We start from the raw sequence: 27,922 nt of genomic DNA on the forward strand, positions 1-27,922 counted from the left end.
ATATTTTGATTGACGTTTCATGAAAAAAAACAACCTCCCGATGCCCAATTGCCCATTGCCATCCTTCCCTACTTTTGTTCCAACATTTCAAACTCAGCCTACCATGCTGCTACCAACGCGTCTTCCTCTTCCACAATGCACCATGGGGTATGAACCCTAAGACGAGAACTGGTGGAGGAGCCCCAAAAGCTTTTACAAATTTCGAGTTCACTTTCCGATTCGCGACTTCTCGCCATGATCTGTGCTAAACCTTCGATGGAGAAGGAGCAGGAGTTATCTACTGGTGCGAATGTGCTACAACTCTTAAACTAACGTGGTTCTCGATCGATCTGTGATGACATCTTTCGATGACTACTTTCTCTTCAATTTACGCCGAATGCTGCGAGTTCTCAATACATTTGCTTTATTGATGCAGACTTCCGTGAATGACGTTGACTCCAGGAATTCCATGGGTTCTGTGATTTTATGGATCCCTTTTATTATCACATCTGGAATCGAAAATTGTTGTTTGCTTCTATACTCTCATTTTTTTTTAAAAAAAAGAGTTTTAGTGTATTTTTTCTTCTATTTTATATACAAGCTTCAATTGGTAGGCTATTTTTGTTTTGCTATACTCACTACGATTCCAGAACGTGAATGAGAGAAATTTTTATGACTGTAGGCAGCCGACAGCCACCATGGTTTAATGGTTTGGAGTTGCTTGAGGATGCTAAACAGAATAAGCATGTTCTTCCCAGTGGCTGTGAAGGGTAACTTGAATTGCTAATCTTGATAGTATCATTCATCGTTTATATTCAACTATATACTTTTACTTGAATGTAATGATAATTCTAAGGCTTTATGAATGGTTTGATCAGGATTGACATCCTTCTTGAAGGTGGTTTTCGCATTGGTCAGTTGACAGAAATAGTGGGGCCATCATCGTCTGGTAAAACCCAGGTAAGACTGTCTGTATTTTGACATTCATACTAATTCTTGGAAGTACTGGCTGAATTCTACATGCTACTTGTGATTGTTTTATATTTTAGGTTTTCTAGTGTGCGGTTGTCTGTGACTTCATAGGAACTAACTTGTCCATCGTGTTATGCAGATGTGTTTGCGCTCTGCTCTGGGTGTTGCAGACATGAATCTGGGTAGTGTTTTCTTCTTGGATACTTGTAACTCTTTTTCCTCAAACCGCATTGCATCCATGATTAATCAACATACTGCTACTTCGGTTGAAGAGGTAGTCATCCTTCCCTTTTACTCATCTCTTCAGAAATCTGTTCCCTTGACTTCATATGGCATTGATAATTTTGATTACTAACTGAATTTTCTATTTGAGGAAAAATAACATGCACATATGTTACAGTTCATATAAATTATAATACATTACTCATTTCTTGGTTGACCTTAACCTCTGATTTCCATATGTAGGATGGAGAAACTAGAGTCAAAAGGATTATGAGTAGAATACTTTGCCAGTCAGTATATGACATATTTGAGTTGTTGGATATTCTGCGGCAACTTGAAAACAGACTAAGCTATCAGGTTGTGTTGGTATCATTTCAATTGTGAATGATTTTATTAGTGCTGTGGGTTAAATACATTAAAAAAATTTATGAAATGGACCAGGAAAAAAGTAATGGAAACAGTATACGATTGCTTATCATTGATTCAATTGCAACTCTCGTAGCCCCTATTCTTGGAAGCAAAAATTCGCAAGGTATACACTTATTTTACTATTCTGAATTGGATTAGATGCATCTTATTGGAACATGTTTGCATCTCACAACCTTTTTCTCCCCAGAATTTCTCCATAATATCTTGCATGCTAGTTTGCGGAAGTAGTAAATGTTTTTTTTTATCTTATCAGGATGATAGTTTATTTAGCTTTCCCATACAACCCATTATTATATTAGATTTTTCTTTACCAAGTATGATTTCTGCTTGAAGGGGAGCCTTGGAGCAACAGTAAAGTTGTTGCCGTGTGACTTGAAGGTCACGGGTTAAAGTCTTGCAAATAACCTCTTACAAAGCAGGATAAGGCCGCGTTCAATAGACCCTTCCCTAGGACCCCGCATTGGCGGAAGTTTCGTGCACCGGACTATTCTTTATGTAGGACAATAGTGTTTCAGCAAATTCTTTCGGATGTCAAAGACGAGTTGCTACTAATTTAGATCCCAATAGTTGGCTGTGCAAGAGAAGAATATCAGTTTTTTGTACCTAATCTTATTATTTGGGGTTAAGTTCAGATCAAAGATGGCACATGAAGGAAATTCTGATAAATGATCACAAATTTAACCAGAAGTTTCTCAAAAAATTGTCACATAACCTTATTTACTGAGTTGATTTCAAGTATAGTAAATGTAGGGTTTTACTAGATTATATTGGAGAAACTATTCCCTGAAGAGCTGTAGAAATTTCTTTCTTACAAGGTGTGTAAAAGAGGACTTCTAGACATGAAAATGAGTTTATTGACAATTCTTTGTATATATGAGTAATGAATATATTAATGAAGATCAAAATAACACTAATTTTTTACTGCTTCTTGATTGTCAATGAAAATGAAAATAAAAATAGAAGTGGCGATCTCGCTATCAACTTTATGCTCTTGCAATATTTGTCTATGCTTGTTGCCTTTGGGAATAATATCCATTTGTGCTCCCACATATCCTTTCAGCTGTGATGGTTCAATATGACAGATGAAAACTGTATTTGGTTAGAATAATAACTAGGATGACCTCCTTTACATAAGTAAATAGACTACTCAATTGTGAGAATACTTGGATCTTCTTAGTTCCTGAGAGCTCAAGAAAAATAGAATAACAACAACAACAACAAAGTCTTGTCTCACTAGGTGGAGTCGGCTATATGGATCCTTCTACGTCATTGGGCTCTATCCCCCACTATATCATCATCTATATTTAAATAAATTTTATCTTATCTTTGTTTTCCTTGTTTAATATACATATTTGTCATAATTTTATATTGCCTAACTGGAGCACTTATTGATCATTTAAGTACATATTCATAATATTTTAAATTTGTTTCTTGAAGTTTTCCTTCAATAGATGCTACTTTGACATATTCTCTAATATTCTCATTTCTTATCTTATCCATTCTCATATGTCCACACATCCATCTTAATATCCTCATCTCTACAACTCTCATTTTCTACTCATGCTTGAGTCATAGCCCAACATTCAACTTCATATAACATAGCAGATCTAATCGCCGTTTTGTAGAACTTCTAGTCTTAGAGGTACTTTACGATCACAAAGAACACATGATGCTCTTCTCCATTTTAACAATCCTACTTATATTTTATATAAAACATCTCTCTTAATCTAACATCCTTTTGCAAAAATGATCCTAAATAGTAAAACTCTTGATTACATACAATTCGTCATCTTCTATTTTAACAATTGCCTCATTACATTTAATATTGCTAAACTTAAATTTTAAATATTCTGTTTTTACTCTACTAAGCCTAAAATATTTCACTTTTAACATTTCTACTAAGATTTGAGTGTAGCATTTATTCCTTCACGTATCTCATCTATGAAAATAATATCATCTGTAAACTTGATATAACCCTATATTTATGGAAAACACTTTGGTTAATCCATTTGAAGTCTTAATTCTTGTCATTATATCCTCATTTACATCCTTAATTAGTACAATGTATGTTATCTCTCTTTTCTAGAGTTCTTCATATAATTTCCTTTGGAATTCTATCATAAACTTTTTCAAAGTCGATGAATACCATGCGTAAGTCTTGTTTTTATTTTTGTTCTTGATACTTTTTTAATTAGTTATTTGAGAAGATGTATTGCTTATATTGTTAACCTTTTAAGCATAAATCCAAATTGATTTTCAATCACATGGTCTCGGTATGATTCATTAGTTTAATGTCCCTATAGTTTACACAATTTTGTATGTCTCCACCCTTCTTATATAAAGGAACTAAGGTACTTACGCTGCACAAATATATTTTTTCGTTTTCAATATTAGATTGAATAACTTTGTAAGTCATTCAATACCTTATTTCCCAAGGCACTTCCATACCTTTATTGGAATATCATTTGGATCAATAACTTTTCCATTTTGTATTCTATTTAAAGCTTATTCTACTTCTAAAATTGGAATTCTATGACAAAATAAATTTTTATATTCATTTGACTTACTTAAATTACCTAAGTCGGTTACCTAAACCTTCATTAAAAAAATTGATAAAAATACCTCTTGCATCACTCTTTTAGTAGTATCCTATTATATTTATCTTTAATACATCTTATTTAGATAAGATCTTTGTCTTCTTCTCTCTCGCTTTAGCTATTCTATAAATGTCTCTTTCCCCTTATTTTTTATTCAATTTTCGATAAAACATTTAAAACTTTTATTCTTGGGTTCATTCATTTTTTTTTGTCTTTTTCTTGGCTACTGTATACTTTTTTTAAAGTTTTCCTTGCTCTTACAAATTTATAATACCTTATAGGCTATTTATTTTTTTTCCTTCACTTTTACTTGTACTTTCTCATTCCACTAGTAAGATTCTTTACTTGGTGGTGCACGTCCTTTTGACATTTTTGACTATTATTTTCAACTTTAATGTCATCTTATCTCATATCATATTCAAGTCGCCATGTATTTTCCTAATACTTGTACTCTATCCTCTCCTTAAATATATTTTACTTCCATTCTTTAACTTTCACTCCTTAATTCTAGAAGCCAAGAAGAATAGAAATGAGAGCAAAATTCTTCAATAATTATTATGATAAAATTGAAGATGAAACTAGTGAGACATGTTGTAGAACTTCACAAAAGTCCATAATAGCTTGTAATAAATGCCTGATCTATAATGCCAGATTGCATGACTCAAGACAAGATCTTCACATCCTTAGCTAGTTTAATTCTCATTGGATTAAAAGACCTAGGTTTCATTTCAAGAGAGTATAAGAACATGATTTTATATTCTACCTCTAATAGAGATTATGATGCATGTATATATAATCTCTTAGGCTTAATGAATATATTTACAAATGATTATGAGACTAAATATAGATCTATTATTTCTAACAATCCCCTCAAGCTAGAATGTATATGTATCAATTATGGATATCCTATTATTAAAAAAAAAAATTAACTCCAATTAAATGGATTGGTAAGAATATAGGTAAACTAATTCCTTGTTTGATCTAGAGCATTTTCTATTTTAAAAAAACTTTTCTTGTTTCCTATAAAATAGAATAAAAGTTGAAAAGAAAAAATAAATAGTTAGAATTAACTTTTTTTGGGCACATTTAAATTTATTAGAAGTTAATGATGTGATAAATATATATTTTAATTTTTAATGACTTTATTTTGTTTTTTGAAAAGTGTGTAAACAATCATTTGCTAAACAAGGTTTAAACTTCTATTTCAAGAATTTTCTTAAATAGCAATGAACTTCAATATGTGTTAGTGTCTTGATCACTTGTAAAACAGATGACCACTTGATTAGGTTAGTGCTTTTAAATGTCATGTCTTGAGGTATCCTACCACTTGGAGGAATTTTGACAATTCTCTAGAAAAATAGTATCTATAATGATGATTGTAAACAATAACACATAATGTGATAATTATATAACATAATTTGCATTTTGTTTATTTCGAAAAGCTCAAAACCTTGTTCAACTTATAAACAAGAACATCTTGTAAAAAGTGAAAATGCTATATAAAGAAGTACTTTTCTATAAAAGAAAATATAACACAATGTGTAATAACAAAATACTATACACAGAAAAGTGAACAAACTATTTATTCTAACTAGTTTCTATCACGTTTGGGTATCTCCGAACAACTCTATACTTTGGCTGAAACTAAACTAAACAAGACCCAAAATCTTGGCTTTCTTGAAAAGAGGCTTAAGAAAACATATTGTAACACAATTATTAAGTGGGTACAATAATAACAACCAAACCTTTATCTTGCAAAATGAGGTTGGTCATATGGATCCTCCTACACTTTAAGATCATCAATCATCAAATGTTGTAATTCTCTCAAGATTGAGATGGATAGAAACATTTTGTTTCCTTTTTATTTTACCTAAGTTGACTTACCAATTGACTCATGTCTCAGTCAACTAAAAATACATTTAGTTGATTAGATCATCATCAGACCACTTCTAAAGTCTTGTTCGTGCTCAACCTAGTTATTATCCGTACTTAAACCTAGTCCCACGGATACTCCTTTGTACAATTGTATTTAATTTTCAACTTCACCTGAAGTTACATCCCAAGAAGATCCTCTTCCAAGACTTCACATGCCAAGAAGCCTTACTTCTAGATCTTCCTCATCTACTAGCACCCATTCGTCCTTGACTCAACAGTAGTTTAATTTGCCAAGCATTGAGTCATCCTTGATCTATCGAGACTTCTTTCATTGCACCTACAATGTCTATGCCAAGTATCTTGTACTTGCATAGTTGATACACCAATTTAGTAATCACAATATAATCTAATTTAAACCTTTGCCAAATATCAAAATCTCCTACATAGTGGCATTATTGCTCCAACAATATGTTCTCTAGACATTAATTTGGTTAGTATTTTGGGAGTTTTATAAAAATTAAACTAATTATTTGTTACAGATTCAATAAGGAATTCTTTGATTGGATAGTCTTTACCTACATGTTAATTTTATAAATCACCACTTAATTCTTCATTACCATGTGTAAAAAAACTAAAATTAGACCATTGATAATTAAAATTATTTCTCTAGGATATGTTATATGACGTTAAGACGGGAGGCTCTAAACCTTTAAGCTAGCTATTGTAGTAAACAATACGATGTAATTGTGATAGTGAATGAATATGATGTAATCACAGTAGTGAACATCTTTATTTCATTGGTTTGAGTCTTCAATCTGCCATTACCAAAATTTGTGTTGATTTTTGCCTAGATTTTAATCTGATTTCTCATCCACGGACAGTACTTGCCATCTGTTTAAAGTTGCTGAAGCTCATAGTTGATTCTTGTATGGGCTAAGAGCTAGGATGCCTTCACTTCTAATGTGCAAATTGTTCATCCGAGAATGAGAATGTGACAACTATGTATGCCAGTGAAACTATTGGTGTTTTCTGAGCAAACAATTCATATTATAATGAACATTTCAAGTTTATATTTTGATTGAATGCAGGACGAATGTTGACGATATCAACTGGTATTCTGTTGAAAAGGATAGCAAATGATTACAATCTATCTGTACTGGTAAGTAGTGAAAGTAGTTATGATGCTGCATTTTGTGCTTCGCTTCAAAATTTTGCATTTTCTTCAGGTTGATATGGTACATGCAATTCCATTATATTATCTGTATGATCTGATTTTGCTAGTTGATATTTCATTCATCATCAGTCAGACTATTTGATGCTTCATTCTTTAGCTTGACCTATTTTTTTCTTCCTTTTCCAATTTTCATTGATGTACAGAACACATTCCTACTTATATTGAACTCGTTGAGTGTTGCAATTGTGAAGAATACAAACGATTAAGTGATCTAAAGACAAGCACTATGATTCCTGTTCCAGGAATATACACCAAACACAAAGTTCAATAGTATTGTTAACTGAAATCAAGCATTTTTTTTTTGATAAAAACTGAAATCAGTCATTGATTGGATTCTTGATAGGCCACAGCAAAGGCTTCTCCTTGTTGGTAATTTTTGTCAGAAAATCCAAGTGATCACATTCGGTCAGTCCTTCAACTTCTGTTAGACCCAATTTCAAACAAAAAGTGTCAGCTACTTTCCTTATGAGCCCAGCCAATGCCCCAAGTGCACAATATCACCACACACCCTTTGCCTACTATTGAAAGATGTCACTAAAACGCTAAACAATGCTTGCAACTTGTCCTCGGTTAACATTATCAACAATAGAGATGACTGTCACACAAACACAATATTTATTTGAAAAACATATAAGCAGAGACTATAGCAAAGTTTATAATAAGATGTCTATTATAATGTTAAAGCACACATATAACAAACTTAAGGAAAATTAGAAATGTCGTGCAGAATTTCAATCTCAGATTTAGCAATGTCCTATAGCAACAATAGAAGCTGTAAGTTTTGCCCCCACACGCTGACACAATTGACACGTGCATGTGGCGTTGCTGGAATAGGTCATGGGGTCGATTCCCAGTGCGTGTGAAATGCATCATGGGTCACCTGACCCCATGCAAAGGGTCACTGTGCTAGGCGAAGCCCCCCGTGACTTACATCCCTTTCAGATCGCATGGGGTTGTCCTAGAGGGCCCCTGGGGTGAGGGTCATCACTTTTTGCTACAATAGTAGCTTTGTAGCTGTAAGTTGTAATGCCTAATGACTTGTCTCAAGATGATCTGGGGACGAGTGTAAGATGCAAATTGTAACTCATACTAGTAGGATAGTTTCTCAATAAAGAACAACAACAACAACAACAACCAAGCCTTTTCCCACTAGGTGGGGTCGGCTGTATGAATCCTTTTATGTCATTGAGCTCTATCTCCTATTATATCATCATCTATATTTAAATAAATTTTATCTTATTTTATTGTTGCTAACCAAGTCTTTTTTGGTCTTCCTCTTTCTCGTTTGATATGCATGTTTATCATAGTTTCACATCGCCTAACTGGAGCATTTATTGGTCGTCTAAGTATATGTCCGTACCATCTTAAACGTGTCTCTCGGAGTTTGTCCTCAATAGATGCAACTCCGACTTTCTCTCTAATGCTCTCACTTATTTTGTCCATCTTCGTATGTCCACACATCCACCTTAACATCCTCATCTCTGCAACTCTCATCTTCTGCTCATATGCTCGACTAACATTCAGCTCCATATAACATAGCAGGTCTAACTGCGATTTTATAGAACTTACCTTTAAGTTTAAGAGGTACTTTACGGTCGCATAAAACACTCGACGCTCCCCTCCATTTCACCCATCCTGCTTGTATTCTATGTAAGACATCTCTCTTAATCCCTCCATCATTTTGTAAAAATGATCCTAAATATTTAAATCTCTTGGTTCCGGGCAACTCGTCCTCGCCTATCTTAACAATTGTTTCATTACTTCTAATATTGTTAACTTAAATTCCATATATTCTGTCTTTAATCTACTAAGCTTAAAACTCTTCCCTTCTAGTGTTTCCCTCCAAGATTCTAGCTTAACATTTACTCCTTCACGTGTCTCATCTACCAAAATAATATCATCTGCAAACAACATGCACCACGGTATTGTGTCTTGAATGTGCGCAGTGAGTTCGTCCATAATTAGTGTAAAAAGATAGGGACTTAGGGTTGATCCTTGATGTAACCCTATCTTTATTGGAAATGCTTCAGTTACTCCGCCTGAAGTCTTTACTCTGGTCGTTACATCCTCATACATATCCTTAATTAGTTCAATATATGTTACGCTAACACCTCTCTTTTCTAAAATTCTCCATATAAGTTCTCTTAGGACTCTATCATAAGTTTTTTCTAAGTCAATGAATACCATGTGTAGATCTTGTTTTTGCTCCCGATATTTTTCAATTAATTGTCAAGAGATGTATAGACCTATTGTCGACCTTCCAGGCGTGAACCCAAATTGATTTTTCATCCTGGTCTCCTTCCTTAATCTTTTTTCTATTACTTTTTCCCAAAGTTTCATAGTATGACTCATTAGTTTAATACCCCTATAGTTTGCACAATTTTGTATGTCTCCCTTGTTCTTATATAAGGGAACTAGAGTACTTATCCTCCATTGATCAGGCATTCTTTTCGTTTTCAATATCATGTTAAATAATTTTGTAAGTCATTCAATACCTTGTTTCCCTAAGCACTTCCATACCTCTATCGGAATATCATCTGGTCCAACGACTTTTCCATTGTGCATCTCATTTAAAGTTTGTTTTACTTCTGAAGTTTGAATTCTACGATAAAAATTAAAATTTCTATGCTCATTTGACCTAATTAAATTACCTAAGTTAAGTTGATCACCTAAACCTTCATTAAAAAGTTGATGAAAATACCTCTTCCACCGCTCTTTTATTTCTCCATCATTTACTAATACCCTATTACATTCATCTTTAATACATTTTATTTGGCTAAGATCTCTTGTTTTCCTTTCTCTCACTTTAGCTATTCTATAAATGTCTCTTTCTCCTTCTTTTGTATCCAATTTTTGATATAACCGTTCAAAAGTTTCATTTTTTGCTTCACTCACTACTTTCTTAGCTTCTTTCTTGGCTATTGTATATTTTTTTAAGTTTTCCTCGTCCTTACAAATATATAATTCCTTATAAGCTATTCGTTTTTCCTTCACTTTCTCTTGTACTTTCTCATTCCACCACCAAGACTCTTTACTTAGTGGTGCATGTCCCTTTGACTCACCGAGTACACTCTTAGCTATTATTTTCAACTTTGATATCATCTTATCCCATATTGTATTAGAGTCATCGTATATTTCACCTAATGCTTATATTTCTACCTTCTCCTTAAATATATTTTGTTTCCCATCCTTTAACTTCCACCACTTAATTCTAGGAATTGTATATATTTCTTTCTATTGATACTATGTTTGAGGCGTATATCCAACACTACTACCCTATGTTGGGTAGTTAAGCTTTCTCCAGAGATGACTTTGCAATCTTTACAAATCTTTCTATCCTTTTTCCTAACTATAAGAAAGTCAATTTGCGATTTATTATTCCCACTTTTAAATGTGACTAAGTGTTCTTCTCTTTTCTTAAAAAACGTATTAGCTAATATAAGGTTATATGCTATCGCAAAATCTAATATAGTTTTCCCTTCCTCATTCCTCGTTCCAAACCCACAACTCCCATGGACTCTCTCATATTCCTCATTTTTCACTCCGACATGCCCATTTAGATCACCTCCTATTAAAATCATTTCATTTGGTGGAATATTTTGTAATATTTCATCTAAGTCCTCCCAAAACCTTGATTTGGTAGCTTCATCTAATCCTACTTGTGGTGCATATACGCTAATTATGTTCATAGTTTCTTTCACTACTATTATCTTAAGGGCTATAATTCTATCCCCTTTTCTAACTATTCCTACAACTTCATCCTTTAACAAACTATCTACAATGATACTCACTCCATTTCTTGCTTTATTCTTTCCAGTGTACCATAACTTAAAACCCGAGTTCTCTATCATTTTGCCTTCTCGCCTGTCCATTTTGTCTCTTGTACACACAAAATACTAATTTTTCTCCTAATTATCATATCTACTATCTCCATTGATTTATCAGTGAGAGTTCCTATATTCCATGTTCCAAATCTTAGATTATTAGTTTTCCTATCATATTTGTTCTTATCTAACCTATGGTGTGAGAACTCTTGCCTATTTAACACTACATCCAAGTTCTCATGGAGATGTAGCGGTCCTTGCTGAGATGTTACAGTCGGACTCTGTAACGCGAACTCTTGCATATTTATCATTACACTCGAGTTTTGGAGATGTAGCGGTCCTTGCCGAGACGTTACAGTCGGACCCTGCAACGCGTTCCTTCCAGGGAATAACCTAGCATTAGCACAATAGTTTAATGGATTCATTTATTGAATATTTGTCATAGTTTGACGCTGGTTGGCAACCTAACGCAACCCTCCTCCTTTATCCGGGCTTGGGACCGGTTATGAAGAATAAAAGAAGGTGAATGCTATGTTATATCTTTCAAGTCTCTACATGAATGCCAATCTCTGTATCTTGAATCTGTAAATTGACTAATAGATAAAGTTCATGCTGAACACTTGAAATTTGGCGAATCACCCAAATTGACCTAGAAGGCTGCTTTGGAATAAAACCAAAACTTTGCAGATTCTTGCTAAAACCGACAGGCTTAATGGTAATAATTGTGCTTCTCATATACCTTTTATGATCTGTTTATTTGGCATTAACGACCCTAGTTATCATAGGCCCATTGTTTCTTCATTCATACAATCTCTAATTAGAAAGCACCTCACTGTGATAGACTCACAACATCTCTAACATTTGGTAGCCATAAGTTTACTATTAGCAACACCATAATCCTCCAAGTCAAACATTTCATAATCTCTAGTTAGGCATAATCAATACCTAATCGCCATAATCCCCTTGCAGTCGCAATATCTATAAACATGTGATCTCTAAAAACCTTACCATCACATATGATAACTTCTTTGGTCATACAGTCACAACCATGATTTCCGTGCCTGCTATACCACCTGCCGACTAACACACGAGATGATTTCAGATTATAAACCATTATCTGTAGTTAGAAATTAGCGTCTTGTGCTAGCTGACATATTGGATATGAAACACAAACATTGGTGTTGTTATAAGCATCATCTTCACAATAATTTAATAAGAATCACAAAGTAACAGATGTATTAAGAGCATCATCTGATTGAGCACTAGCAGTATCTGTTCTGCTAGTATCAACTGATATAAACTTGATATCCATGACTTAATCACATAATTGAGTAGTCACAGAAGAGACAACTCTAAAGAAAACTTTGAACAAGAAAATATCACATAGTGATTTTGTTTGTCTCAAAAATTGCAGACAAGGAGCACAAAAGGTTCTAGTCATAATTATAAATGTTATCCACTAACAGATCTACTTGTTTAAGGCATACAAGAAACTTCACACAATCCTTTGATTACATCAAGATAAAATCATTTGGAGAGCAGCTTTCACGTATATACTAGACCGCAACTTCAGTGCATAAAGCAGCAAGGTCAGCCCCAACCTAGCTATGTGTCCTTAGCAATCCTTTCCGAATCAACCTGCATTATATAAATCAAACTGCATAAGATCCACATGCACTGCCACATGTTTATTAAACAAGGTAACAACAATTGGCAATGGTCACTTACATCATCAGATAGCTTCATGTTCTTAGTATGGAGGTCAATTTAAATAAAATATAATATTTAAACATACCATTGATTATTATGTCACCGATGTTGTCGAAGAAGATGAGTCCATTATAATTTTTGAGAATTTCGACAAAAAAAATGCAAGTTAAATAAATACTATATAAGTTTATAATTATAAATAAAAATCTAATTATATTTTTCTTAAAAAGAAAAACTTACTGCTTTCAAGTTTTTCCACATCCTCTAAAATTTCTTGAGTGGTTTCAAACTTAACCGAAGTCAATCTTGAGTACAAATAAACTTTCTACCATCTTAGGAGTCAATGAACTCCTAAAACAATCAAATACCTGGCCACCGGTACTGAAAGCAGATTCTGAAACAACTGTTGATATCGGAATAGCTAATACATCATGAGTAATTTAAGCAAGTATAGGAAATTTGTGGCAATTTTGCTTCAACCATCCCAAAATATCAAAAGTATCACAATACTCTTCAACTATTTCATTAAGATACTTGTCTAATTCTAATATATTGCCATCACCAAAAATTTGTGCTTTTTGTTTCTTATACTTCGCAAAGATTGATTGTCTTTTAAAATCACTCATATTTTTTGAAGCATTGTCATTGTCAACTGATTCTAAAATAGATGGAACTCTTGAAGTATTATATTGAGGTTCTATTTTTTCCTTATAATTCTTGTAGAAAACAAATATAGTGTCCTTTATTTTCTTTCCTACTCTTGCACCCTTCTCGTCTCCATATAATTCAATCAACATAAATTCTACAAAATCCAATTTATGCTTTGGATCAAGCACCACTGCAATATAAAGCAACTTATTCATTTTCTCGAGATCTCCCAATACTTGTCAAATTTATTTTTCATTCTAATTCCCATCGATCAAGATCTTCACTTTCTTGCCACTCCTTCAAGATGGTATGAATGTAACTAATCCCGTGTAAAGTATTGGATGTGACATACAAGATCCTGAAACTTTTAATGTTAGCTCATAAAAACTTGTAGTAGAGATGCCAAAAGTCTAACATTATTCTAATCTGCACTTGTTGGCCTCCCATCAAAAGTCTTCAATTCTCTTTTGGGTTTACCATTTGATTCAAGTATCATCTCTCCATTCTCATTCAAAACAGCTTGCCAATTTGAATATTAAAGATCTAATTTAAAACATAGATCTTGTTCATCAAACCTATCAAAAGCTCTTTCAAATTTTTGACATGTATTCAACATCAAGAAAGCTAAGTTCCATTTGGTTGGTACATCTAAACATAATGAGTTCTTGCTTTCAATTTTTTCAATCTTTACACATTCTTTGAACTTGCTTAATTGGTTGCTTAACATTATTAATTGCATTCCTGACCACCTTCATCACAGATTGATTTATATCTTTTAAGCCATCAACAACAATCAACTTGATTATATGAGCTACACATCTCATATGAATATATTCTCCTTTAAAAATAGTGGAATCCCAATTAGTCAGCTTTTTTTGAAACTATTGATAGCAACATCATTTGAACTTGCATTATCTGTTAACTCCCCAATCCCTCAAGCAATTTTCAATAGCTAAACTAATAGTCTCGCCTTTATGACTTGTAATTTGACAAAAATTGAGAATTCTTTTATGTAAATTCCAATTTGTATCAATAAAATGAGCTATTAAACACATATAGTTGATTTTTTGAATCAATGTCCATGTATCAGTGGTCAAACAAACTCTTTGTGTTGAATCATGCAACAAATTTTTCCAATTTTTCCCTTTTTCCCTTTCAATTGTATAGCTCTTGGAGGAATTTGAAACTTTACACATACCATGGCCATAAATGTTTTAAATCTTTTTCTTTCTACAAATTTGAAAGGGAATTCATCCATTATGATTATTCTAGAGAATACTTTTCTAGGTGCATCTTAATCAAATTTCCAAGAAGTCAGACACACCTCACTCTCTCTTGAACTTAGTTGTAAACTTAATTGTGCTTGAGTTGTTTCAACAACATGAGGGTGTTTTTTATATGAGGTAATATGAGATCTCAAGCTTGTTGTTTCATTCTTGTATGTATCACAAAAAAATTATTTATCACAATATTTGCATTTGGCTTTCCTCTCCGATGCATCATTAGTAAACATTATGAAATAATCTCATACTTCACTTCTTGATTTCATTACTTTTCTCTTGGTTACTTTTCCTTTAGAATCTACGGTAGTTTTTTCCCCACTGAAGGATCAATTTTAGATTGTGGTATCGAACAACTATTATTGACATCCATATTTGATGAATCTCCTTGCATTGATATCAAACAAATACTGACCACAGATGCACAAACACTGTTCAAAATATTGCAAGGTGTGATAATACTATTTAAAATATAATTGACTAAAACTGAAAGACAAATATGAAACTCAACTATGACTAAGCGTGATGATACTTATCAGGATATCTAGACACTGTTCAATACTTGATTTCAACAAGGAATTGATATGTCAGTACAAGATCAATGCAAAGATTACTAATTTCAAAATATTGAGCAAGTAGGTATCATAACTTTCATACTTACCCACACTGGTTGGCGGTCGCTGACTATTGTGGTGTGAGGACGAGGAGACTCAGGAGGAATGAGCAAGAGACAACAAGAGGAAAGGAGGGCTCGAGCCTGTAGTAAGAGCAATACGAGGGAGGGCAGAACAAGGTAGACCGGTGGATGCGAAGTCACAGGTGCTAGTGACGAGAGGAGGGAGGGTAGAGCAGGGCGGATCGACGAAGATGCGGAGTCGTTGGTGCTTGACGATGGGAGGAGGGAGGGCTAAGCAAGGCAGACCGGTGGAGTTGCAGGTGCTCGGCGGCGAGAGCATTTGGAGCGACCGGAGGGGTTGAGGCCGGCGCCAACAGCGAGTGCGACGAGTGTGACGGGAGTCGGGAGGAGAGTTGGGAGCAGATTGAGTTGCGAGCGGTGAGTGAGGAAATTAGGGATTTAGGATTTACGTAGGGATTTAAGTCTGGTTTGGGTAAAAAATTTGATTTTTTCATTGTAATTGAATAAGGAACTTTAAAACCGAAACCGGACCGATTTAATTGAAATAACCTATATTTTTTTTAAAAAAAATGAAATTCCAACATAACCGAACTAAATTTTTAAATTCGGTCGTTTGTTCAATTTAACCAAATTTTTGCTCACTCCTATGACATTGGGTCTGACCCGTTGTGTTTCCCAATTTACCTAGCGGTGGTCCTTACGGGCTGGGTCGTTCACCTCTAAGTTAGTGCTGGATTAACATTAAAACAAAAACATATTAGAATTAATATCATATAAAAAAAACATAATTCAACAAATACATCTATAGGGTTTTGGATTTTGTTTAGGATTTAGGAAAAGAAAATTTTCTTTAATATATAAATAAATATATAATAATAATAATAATAATAATAATAATAATAATAATAATAATTTAATCAGATATTCGGATCGGGTATGGGGTATGATTCTACGAGGCCCACTGCATCTATACCTAAACTCGAAAATCCCCATACCCGATTACCCATTATTTAATCGGGTTCAAAAAAATCACTCCATACCCTCCTTGGTCGGGTATCACATCCTCCACCGGCTTTAGAGGAAATTGTCATCCCTAGTTCTACCTTATCTATTTGTTAAAATTGATTTAATATAATTGATATGAACTTGGACATGACTTGAAACATAACAAGCCAAGGATTGATTTAGCTTCTATATTCTTGCAGTCATAAGTGGATACAATTTGGTCCCTCCTTGCTTAATCCTATGTGGCTGCATAAGCAGCTTATGTAGAAGCTTTTTATAATATTGATTGCTTTAGTATTTTAAGCAGTTGATCTATCTTAGCTGAATCATTACAATACATTTAACATGTAGATGACTGCTTTAATTGTTTCAGTTGGTAATGAAAGTGAACAGTTAATAAAACACATTTTTTGTATTCTCTTATGTTGACATCTTTTACAGCATTTATCTATATTTAAGACATACAACAGCTATCCTGAAGATTCTAACCTTTTATTTTATGATGTTAATAAGGTAACTAATCAAATGGTTGGAGGACAGCGGGGACATCTGAAGCCTGCTTTGGGGGAGAGTTGGAAGAGCATTCCACATGTGCAGCTATTGCTTTCTCGTGATAAAGGGAGCACAATTTGTGGCATTTCGATATTAAAGCACACGACCATTGTAATGTCTCTTCTAGTGCTTATTCATAATTATGAATTTGTTTATTTATTTTTAATATGTTTTTAAGGTAGTGGAATTCTCACTTATTGCTGAATATTATCAAAAGGTGCTCAGATTAGTGTATAGAACTAAACTCATTTAAGTTGCATAAGCACTTAACTAGTTTACTTTTTGGTTGATGACCTTAATAATGTGTAAGTTAAGATAGAATTTCATAGGAGGTGCTAGGCGAGTCCCAATAACTCTTTTCTTTTTTTTTTCAACTAAGGTGTTAGTCATGCCCCAAGTTTTCCTAGGAGTAACCCTACCTGAAGAACTAAATTTTACCTTTGTAACAAAAAACTCATTTTATCTGGATGTCTAAATTATTGCAACATAGATAAATTAACATGTTTGCTCTTTCTCCCTTTTTATGCTTATTTATCAGAAAAAATATTTGTTATGAAGTTGGTGATCTTGATTCTCGATGCAATGATGGATCAGAATTTCAGAAGCATTGTGACCCTTCTCCTAACTTATTTCCCCATTCTTTAATACTCTCCCTAATTTAATTTTCTCTGTCATCTCTTCTTGTGAAAAATCTTTTGCATCTCTGCAAGGATTCTCACATGGTTATTGCTGCTTTGGTAATATTTTCCTTTTGGTTCTCTTAACAACGAATAGCTTTATGAATATATATTCTTTCTAATGTTATTAATATTCTTACAATTCCTACTTCATGGTTATAATGCATACTTAGGAGTTATTAGGGAAATTATTTAGGGTTTTTCTTACCCTAGCTAGTCCTTTCTACCTATCATATTATTCATTATTATACCTTTATATTTTAGACCCTAAAGTATATAGAATTTCTAATGTTTTCCTGACATTCTCCATCAAGCAAATCCTAAAACATCATGGAAACTTAGCGTGTAGATATATTTGATTCTAGGCAAATATGCTAACTAAGCACTAGAGTTGATCTGCAAGTTGATAATTTCATTGGACTGCATTCTATCTCTAATATAGCGACAATCAGTTTTTTTTGTACTTTATCTTATGAAATACTAGATTGGATTAGTAGATACATACCTAACAACTTAATCATTGCAATATGACTTTCTGTAGCATCATGTCACAACTCTATAATAAACTATTTGATCAAGATGAGCAACATATTCTGGGCCTTTAGCCTTAGAATTTACTTCTATAGTCAACCTAGCAAGATTAATCTTATCTTGCTTGCCTAGAAGATTACCTCACCTTAGAACACACTTGTCTAATATGGATCACCTAAATAACATGAATTACAAGAGGTGAATATCAGAGAATAAGTGTGGTGAATAACATGTTTGTCTAAAATGCATTGATAACTCATTGTATTTATATGGTTTATATATTAGTTCCTTTACACACTGGTGACTCATGTTTTTGGGTTTGGTGACTCTGTAATAGTGTTTTTTTTTATTATGGTCTCAAACTGTGGGTTTTGTTAAACATTTTGATATAGTTTTTAAGTCATGTAGATTTGGTTTCTTTGGATACAACATTTCAATTTCTGAAAACCAATTAGTTATAGTTTGACCCTAAGGCTTTTGTGTTATGACTTGTATTCATTTCTTGCAACCTAGTGTTATGGGTGATTACGATAGTGGTGGTTTGTTGAATATAAATTAGGGTGTGCGATTATTATGTGTCATGTTGGTATAGTTGCTATATTATATTAATTGCATGATTTGAATATATATGCAAATGTTGAAAGTCGGGAACCTCTAATGAAACTTTTATAAATTTTTATGTCAGCATTATAGGAATAAAATTGCCATGTGATGTGAGATAGTCTATCTTGAAAGAGCTTCCTAGTGAGCTTCTCGGTCAGTAGTAGTATATGCTCACAGTCTAATGATGGCCTTAACCTTTAAACAAGAGACTTTTCTTTAGAACATTTTCAAGATGCCAGAACTCTCAAGCTACCTCCTAATGATGACTTGAAATTGCAATAAAGATGTTAAGTCTTGTAACTGTAAGAGTTTTTCAATTAGTTTTTTCGTTGGTTCCTATACTAATTAGCGATTATATACTAGGTTTAAAATTTCAAGTTATGTCGGAGTTTTGGTTTATAACTGGAACAATATGGTTAAATGCTTATTATTGAGATATTGAATGGTGAGTTTAAATTTTGATATTATCTTGTGAAATGATTGATGCTTATTGAGTAAAAGTTAATTTAGGCTTAATTAAAGTCCACCAAGTAGGCATATCTTGATCAAATAGGTTTAAACTATATTTAATTTGGATTTATTTTTATTAGTTTAAAATTAAATCAAATTTATATATAGAATAATTTAGTTCATTAATAGTAGTATATTTTATAAAGTTAAAAATTATATTATTTATATATTTTTATCTTTTTTGATAATCTTTTTATTTTTTTTTCTTTATGAATACCTCGTGGATGGATGAAGAAGGGAAAAAGCATCTTAAAGAGTTTAAAATGTTTTTTTTTTTTTTCCTTTATTTACCTTGTGAAGAGATGAAGGAGAGGAAAAAAAAAATTAACTTATATTTTCTCTTTGTATACCTTCATGGACGGATGAAGGGGGAAATAATTAATGAATGAAGGAGGGAAGAAATTAACATGAAGAAAAAAAATTAAAAAGAAAGAAAAAAATTAAAAGGGGAAGGGAATAGAATTGTTTTTCTAAAATTAAATAAGCAAAAAAATTCTAAAATTAAACAAAAAAGGAAATAAAAAAATGCAGGTCATGGAGACCCTGTAGCGACCTTCGTGAGGTTGCAAAGGTTGCTACCAAGCTGCTGCGGGGTTGTCGTAGCCTTTGCGACCTTGCGAAGCGCTACGAGTCGCAATGGCTGGCAGTGCCAATGTTGATGTTGGTCGGCGGATGGAATGGTAACATCTGTCTGTGTCGATCGATATGGCTCGAGATTTAATACGTTCCATATCGAAGGGACATATACTTATTGGATCAAGAGAAGCGTGCTAGAAGGGGAGCTGTGAATAACATAACATTATTTAAAAATAAAAAAACTTCATAAGAGTTATCTAAATGTAGTGTGAAAATGTCTTGAATACTTTGAAGAAATTTTTTTTTGAGTTTTTTTAAAAATGCTATGGAAAAAGTGTTCTCAAACCTTCATGTAAAGACTCAAAAATGGATCTAAAATATTGTGATAAAATTCCTTTTAAAGTGTGAAAAGAATATATAATGGAAATGTTGATTTTGAAAAACTTGCACAAGTAGAGATTTGTATTTGAAAAACTTGCATAAATGAGATGTAGATAAATTCATGCGAGTGCTTAAAGAAATACGAAAGCAACAAATAAAAGAAAAGAAACTAATACAGGTATTTTATATGGTTTGAAACTCTAGTTTCTACTATAGGACCTATGGACTAGTAAGGTGAGTCGTCCCTCGAAAACCACTATTCTTTTTACTTCTTGGAAACCTTCTGATGGTAGAGAAACCTCTTTACAAAGCCACTTATAGCAAAAGAATGAAAAACCTCAAAACAAAGAAAACAGTTGAACTAGTAAAACGAAGACAAAAAAACCTGCAATGAAGAACTCGAGTGCCATAGAATCTCATTCAAGATGGATCACTTGTGGTTTTGCTTGAATGTAGTAGAATGTCCGAGGGATTTTCTATTTGAGCTACCTTTGCTTACTATTTATAGAATTAGATAGATCACCATTAGTTGACTAATTAGTATTGATAAGTCGATCCATCCATTCTTGAACTTTATCTGCAGTGACCGTTATCTGATTGTTACTGCCTCCAAAGGAGTCTGTTCCATTATCAGTTGACTCAATTTGATTATCAATTGACTCCATTAAATCAATCTTCGACGCGTTCTTTGTTTCATCTGGATTTGGACTAAATTCATCTGTTGATTGGGTTATCAGTCGAGTCAAGTGCTTATTCTGCACTAATCGATTGCACTGGATAGAATTGTGACCAAATATGTGGGATTTCGATCTTAATTTGTTGTTGATTGTGTCCTTTGTCATCTTTGTCATTAGTCTCAAGTTTAATCATAACTTATTTTTTGGATCTCAACTAGGTCATTCACTAATTATGTCTTTCACTAATTGTGTCATTAGTCGGCTCTTCCTTTGTCATCGGTTGACCGACCCAAGTCATATCCTATTCAACGTCTACATTAATTGAATTTAAACATCAATCCATTAGATTAGACTTGGAAAATAATACAATTTTTTGTAAGTCTTGGTGAACTATACAAATTAGTCAACTGCTCATTATTATCAGCCAACTAGTCCGTTGACTTTGACCTTGAAACACTTAAGTTTTCGCCGGTAAGAAAATTACCTCGCCCAAGATATCGATCACTTTCTCACATTTCACTTGCTAAAAGATTGCCTTGTGGACTTCTTCGTTGTTAGGTATTCGATCGTCCTCGACCTTGTTGGTGCAATTAGTATTTATATTACGTAAAGGGTTAAGTTAGAATATGTATTTAATAAGTTTGTGACAAGTGTATACAAGAGCATGTCACACGATAAGAAGAAATCGTGACATATTAAGAATGATTGGATGTCTGGCAAGATGAACACTCTATAGATCAAGGGTGATTGAATGTCTGGCAAGATGAAGTGTTGATAGATCAAGGGTGTTTAGATGTATGGCAAGATAAAGTTCAACACATTAAGAGTGATCAGATGCCTAGCAAGTGTTGACATATCAAGGGTGACAACAGGCTTGACAAAGCGAGGAAGACTCCAAACAAAGGTTCTTGAGAAGGGTATTCTCCAATGAATTAATAGATTTCACTCGTGCAACAATGAGTGTGAGTGCACATGTAAAGTTAAGGAATTGAGGGCTATATTAGACAGGGACGAAAGTTTTAAAAGTGACTTAAGTCAATGCTCTAGTCGACTGAATTGTGTTAACCAGTCAACCAATAGTGAGTTGACCTAGCAAACAACTTATACTATGTGTTAATCGATTGAAGAGTTAATTGAATGAGTCGATTGAGGAGTCGTTAGCTAAGGGAATAGAGCGTACCATTTTTATCGTCTGTGTTCACTAGTAAATTCGCGATTCTTGAGACAACTAGGATGATGGTTAATCAGTTATAACAAAATCATTACTTAAATATATCAATCATTTCCAGAAGATACAATTGAAGGTGAAGGCAACCAACCAATGGCTACAAAGAGTGGATTAAAATGATGGGTAAAATTGTTGAGCGCCAGCGACAATCTACTAACACTAAGGAGCAGTTGATTGATACATGGTAGATTGGATAATTCTAGAAGACACTTGGAAATTTGGTTAAGGCCTGTAAATATAGGACATGTTGGCTACGAGAAGCATTCAACTTACAACAAAGCTACTCTTCCAAATTCTCTACTCAAGTTTTTTCCCTCTATGTAATTTTTTTCACACTGTTGTAATCAAGGCATTGCTCTAGGAAAGGTTTTGAGAAGGAGAAAGCTAGTGAGATTCGTGGAGTGACCTATTGAAAGGTCATAATTGTTGGTGCAGTTTGCCTATGATCCTACAATAAGTTGTGGAGTAGGAGCTTGGGAGCGCTGAACCATATAAATCATTGAATGCGCTTTGTCTCTCTCTCCTTTTATTCTTTTTGGATTTCTTTTATTGTGTCTCGCCTTTGTTTTTTTTTTTGTTGTGAAATAATTTTTCTTATTGTGTATAGGTTTTATTTAAGGCTATTCACCCCCTCTAGCATTCTTTCGATCCTATATTATCTTTTAGACTTCTCTTCTAAGCTAGGTATTCAGTTATCCTTGACCTATCAAACTTCATTATCTCTATAAGGCATCATGCCCATCTTGACATGTTGGAACTTCATTATCAACCAAGTATTTGGTCCATATTGACCTACTAAGACTTCAAATGAGGAGGTATGTATATAACTTTCCCCTTCGATAAGTATGTGATCGTCAATAATAAAAAATTTTGATAAATTGAGAGATAAAGAGTAGAAAAGAATTCACAATCACCTTCCATATGTTAAAATACACAAGAATCAAGTACCCAAGAAGTCTTGAAATTTCCAAAGAGGCAAGTTTAGAAGTTGAGGTAGTTGTTGCAAAATTTGATGAGGTTCCTAGTAATATTTGGAATTGCTCACATTTAGCAGAACTAATAGTTACTGTCGTGGCCATTGGAGGAGTTTCCATAGATGGAGTCATGATTCCTTTTGTAATTGCTTTGCTATCAATGGTCATCCAAATTTATCCTAGAAATGTTATAATGGATGGTTGGTGACTTGGTGCAACCACAAAAACACAAGGAAAGTATAAAGAATGTTTGGGTTCAAGTCCTCACCCTCCACCTCCATGATGCTATCCTCCGCCTCCATGGCTCAACACTACAGGTTAAAGTTTCAAGTGGAGAAAATGGGTGTGGTGGCACATGTTAGTGTTGCATAAAGACTTTTGCAAAGACATTTGATAAGATGGTACATTTACATCGACAATTAATTTTGAGTGAATTGTACGGTAAGAATCATTTAATCCAAATAACAATTTTGCCATTTGAAATTATTCGCATTGGTGCTTTAAAATCTTGGGATCCATAAAAATGGTATGACATATGACTAATTCATTGCACTTGTCATAAAGATCAACAAAATATTTCTACTCTGAATGATCATCTTATTTTAAATTGAAAATATCTAATTTTTTTTTTTGTGAGAATACTTCTACCAAAGAACAATCAATATTTCTTTGAAGGTAGTAAGAAACATGAGTGATAATATTAGTATTGGTATTAGTATTGATAATTCAGAAAACTTATGTCAAATAGATGAATTGAAATTGGTAAAATGAATTTTTAAAAATAGGAAAAAATTGTATGGACAAAATTACAATAATAAAACAATAAAAGATATATTGAAAGTCTAAAATAGTTATTCATCTATATTTTATTCAATTAAATAGTCTTGATTCTTTAAATTAAAGTAATTAATTATCAGTAGATTATTAATAATTACGTAATTTTTTAATTGAAGGGGAGCCTTGACACAACGGTAAAGTTGTTGTGTGACTTGGTGATCACGTGTTTGAGTCGCGAAACTGCCTCCTACAATGCAGGATAATATTACGTATAAAAGACCCAATGTGGTCCAATCCTTTCTCGGAACTCTGTACTTTGCATTGTGTGACTTGATGTGTGTTTCTCATTTGTTGATTGTGTGCTCGTTTACAAAAGGTTAATACACAGTGGAAATAAAAACATGGCACAACAACAAATAGAAGAACACCTTAATTTTATGTGGTTTGAAACTTCCAGTTCCTACTCCACAGCCTAGAGTCTTAGTAGTAACACCACTATTCTTTGTCCTTACCGAACAGCTTCCGGAGGTGGAGAAACCTCTTACAAAATCTAACATAAATCAAATAAAAAATAAAGATGAAAATGAATACAATATAAATAAACTATTTATCACAATGGAACTTTGTTTTGATTGCTATTTGTTGCTTTTGGATTGCTCCATGAAGGTTTGGAATGCAACAACACTCAATCCATAAACCCTCAAGTATTAGTCCTCGAACTCTCCATGACAACCCTCTTTTATAGGGTTGTTGTCGTGACTAGAATCCGTCTAACAATAGACTGATAGTCCTCTACAATTGACTGTTCTAGTGCAGTTCGAACGTTACTCTGCGTTGTCAGCTCAATGGCTCTATCTAGCTCAACATCAGTCCCCTATCAGTCGACTGATAATCATCAATCGATTGTCGCAATTGACAGCAAAACCTTCTATGTATTTCATAATGTCATTAGTCGAATGCACTACTCAACTTCTCAACTAATGCAATAGTTGATTGCTAGCATCTAGTAATCGATTATTCATACCAAAAACCACCTCAAACCTCGAATTTACGGTTTTAGCCTTACCAAAGCTGAACTCTCACCTTACCTAGTATCCACTTCAACCTACCAAGACTTCTCTTGGCTAGCATCTAATCAGCCATGACCTATTCGGACTTTACCATTGCCAAACATCCTATCTTCATTAACGTATTCTGTTTAGACTTTCCTTTTCATGTCTAACATCTACCCTCCATAACCTATTAAGACTTCACTTACATGCCTAACATTCGATTCTCTATGATCTGTCAGAACATCCCTTTTTATGCCTAACATCTTGTTCTTCATTACTTGTTAAGACTTTACTCACATGCCTAACAAACGGTCCATAACTTGTTAGGACTTCCCACATTACTAAGTGTCCAGTCAATCTTAATCCACTTGAACTTTGCTCGCTTGCCAATTCTTTGTTAGGCCTCCAACTACCAAGTCCTACTTTGACTTCTCCATTGTTAAGTATCTAATCAATTTTGACCTATTTGATGTCTCGCTTACCCATCAAACATATGGATCAAATATCGAAAGCCAACTCGAGTTTGGTCAATCTTGATTTGAAGTCAATTGCACCAACATTAAATTGATAATTTATAATGTTAATTAATTATTGAAGTTAAAAAGAGGGAAATTTCATCAGAGTTTGTTGTGATTGTTGCACTGGAACAAAGATGAAGGTGAGCTTCGCCTCTGCCTTCTTTCCTCCTCGAGGATGCTAGAAGCTAAAGAAGATAAGAAAAGAATGCCATCATCTTATTCCTTGTGTTAATGCTAGCAATTTGGCATATCCACATGTAGTGTGACATTCGCATTTGCCTCTCCACTTTCGAAGTCTAAAGGATGTTAAAATCTAAAGGCACTACCAAATTCACCTTTTCCATCGCCTCTTTGCCTTTGTCGGCCTCTCTACTTCGGATTGCTCTCTTCTAAAATGCTTGAAATCATGAGTAAGGCTTCTTGATCTAGATCCATTCTTCTTATCATTAACACAATGATCCACATGTGGTGTGGAAAGTCCCCACTGCCATTTCTCTTTATCTGAAAGGATTCCCGAATGGGTATCAGAGAAATCAACCAAACTAAGCAATTTGATTCCAATTCCTTGAGTGTTTACCTCCTATAATTATGAATTTAGTATCAATTTTACCTTGATTAATATAGATTTTATTAATCTCAAAGGAGTGTCCAATTTCTCGCTCATTATCAATCAAAGTTGGCTGATTCCAATCCAACTTAGCCGATCCAATAGAGATTGGTCAATTTTTTTCAACCATGGTAAGAAACATCACAGATAAATCTATTGTTAGTTCTATACATTTGAGAAGCCATATAAATCCAATTAAATTTTTTCGCAAAGAAAGTCATATCTTTCTCAACTGGAGGCAGGGAAGTGAATAACTATCCTTCTCATAGGAGCCACAAAATCTTCAATTTATCAAGTTGGAAGCATTGACTTTAATGTTGTTCCGATAGACTTATTTGATTTAGGATCATTGGCAGAGGACACAGTGATTATTGAGAAAATAACAAGGGGAACATCAAAATACAATTTTTTAATTTTATTTTTATTTTTACTTCTGAAAATTATTGCAGATTAATTGGAAGGTTACCAAGGACTCTCAGGCTCAACTTTGAGTCAATGGAGAAGCAACTTAAATCTCTACTACGCAGAGGATGTATGTTTGGTTATGCAGAGGAAAGGTAATGAAGTCTTGGTCTCGTACAAATCTTTGGACAATGTAGTGGGACAAGGAGGAATTGGTGATGAAGACAAAGGGTGGGTGATAGGAGCACTAGTAGAGGATATGGAGCAGATGCCCGGAGATCTTGCTGCAGCAGAGATGCTGTAGCTTGTGAGATTGGCTTGGCACAGTAGTAGTTGGACATGGAGGGATTGGGGGTTGGCATGTTGCAGTGGAAGTGGGCATTGGGATGATGGTGTTGTAGAACGCCACAACGGTTGAGTGCGGCGGCAGTTGAGCTTAGAGCAATGTCTCGATGCCCTGCCAAACAGTGAAAGAACAATAGGGAGGACAACAATTGAAGGAGAAGGAAGAGAGTTAGAGAAGGGCGATAGAGCTGAGCCAGAGAGGTTTTGATATCAGATTGAAAGGAAAAGCTTTATTTTATGTATGTCAAAGGGATTTATTATCTACATATTATACATATTGAAAATAACTTGTTCTCCTATAAACTTACTCAAGTATAAGGCTACATAATTTTTACGATCTATTCATTCTATCTCTGCACTCGATAATTTAAGATTTATTCTTGCTAACAATCTGGAACTGGAGCTCTCACCAAAATGAAATGCCATGCAGCTCATAAGGAATCTGAAATATACAATATTTTTGCATTTAATTGTACTTATTTCGTTTCAATAATATCATCCTAAAACTCCACTTTGTGACCGCAGGGTTCAGGTCGCACAGGAAAATTTGTTATTCACAATTGAAGCTGACTGAGAGCAAGTATCGATAGGCATGAAAGATCTGAGGAGAAAAGATAGCTTGACGGACAAACAAACGAATATATCACTGAATGAGTTCCAGCTAACTGCAATGTATTGGTTAGAAGTGTAGACCTTATGCTACTAATCTAAATTACCTTTGGAGATCATGAAATTCACGTTCAGCTGGAGTTCTTACTTTAATTGTGAATAACAAGAAGAATAGCTATTCTTAATGGTACAAGGTCTGTTAACAGGAGGATATATCATATTAAAAGGTTGTCTCTGTTAAACTTTAGCATGGATTCCAAGTTGTTGATAAATCATATGCTAAAATCCTTGACTGGTTGTTATGCACATCATGAATAATAAGATTTGAAGGTGGACAAAATTTTTAAAGTGTTAATTTTTTTTTTTTTAATAATCCAAGTGTTTTAGTTTTGCTCAACTAATCTGGAGGTAGACCGTCTTTGGTTCGGTAAATTTGGAATACAGTTTATGCATACCCAGAACTGACCTCTGGGATATTCATCCCTTTTGAG

At 33.8% G+C, this 27,922-nt stretch overlaps 1 protein-coding gene across 4 annotated transcripts; it reads left to right on the forward strand.

Annotated features, from left to right (window-relative positions):
• Positions 1-42: 42 nt before the first annotated feature.
• On the forward strand, positions 43-27,771 carry LOC122047429 (DNA repair protein RAD51 homolog 4-like). 4 transcript variants are annotated; one of them, XM_042608730.1, is made up of 10 exons: positions 43-283; positions 416-506; positions 662-749; positions 858-939; positions 1,091-1,225; positions 1,417-1,530; positions 1,615-1,705; positions 7,163-7,233; positions 16,926-17,075; positions 27,348-27,771. In XM_042608730.1, the coding sequence occupies exons 2-10, from the start codon at positions 449-451 to the stop codon at positions 27,384-27,386; spliced, it is 828 nt and encodes a 275-aa protein (XP_042464664.1). In that variant the 5' UTR covers positions 43-283; positions 416-448; the 3' UTR covers positions 27,387-27,771. The 4 variants fall into 4 exon arrangements, with proteins under 4 accessions (XP_042464664.1, XP_042464665.1, XP_042464667.1 ...); XM_042608731.1 differs by having other exon boundaries at positions 416-503; XM_042608733.1 differs by having other exon boundaries at positions 44-283; positions 416-452; positions 27,348-27,678.
• Positions 27,772-27,922: the final 151 nt, after the last annotated feature.

This window comes from Zingiber officinale, chromosome 2B, assembly GCF_018446385.1.
Source record: "Zingiber officinale cultivar Zhangliang chromosome 2B, Zo_v1.1, whole genome shotgun sequence".
Lineage (NCBI taxonomy): Eukaryota > Viridiplantae > Streptophyta > Magnoliopsida > Zingiberales > Zingiberaceae > Zingiber > Zingiber officinale.

Coding starts and splice junctions, on each gene's coding strand:
- LOC122047429 (XM_042608730.1), top strand. CDS start 449: ATGGGTTCTGTGATTTTATGGATCCCTTTTATTATCACATCTGGAATC. Junction 1,226..1,416: donor CTGCTACTTCGGTTGAAGAG/GTAGTCATCCTT, acceptor TTCCATATGTAG/GATGGAGAAACTAGAGTCAA. Junction 1,531..1,614: donor AAAACAGACTAAGCTATCAG/GTTGTGTTGGTA, acceptor GAAATGGACCAG/GAAAAAAGTAATGGAAACAG.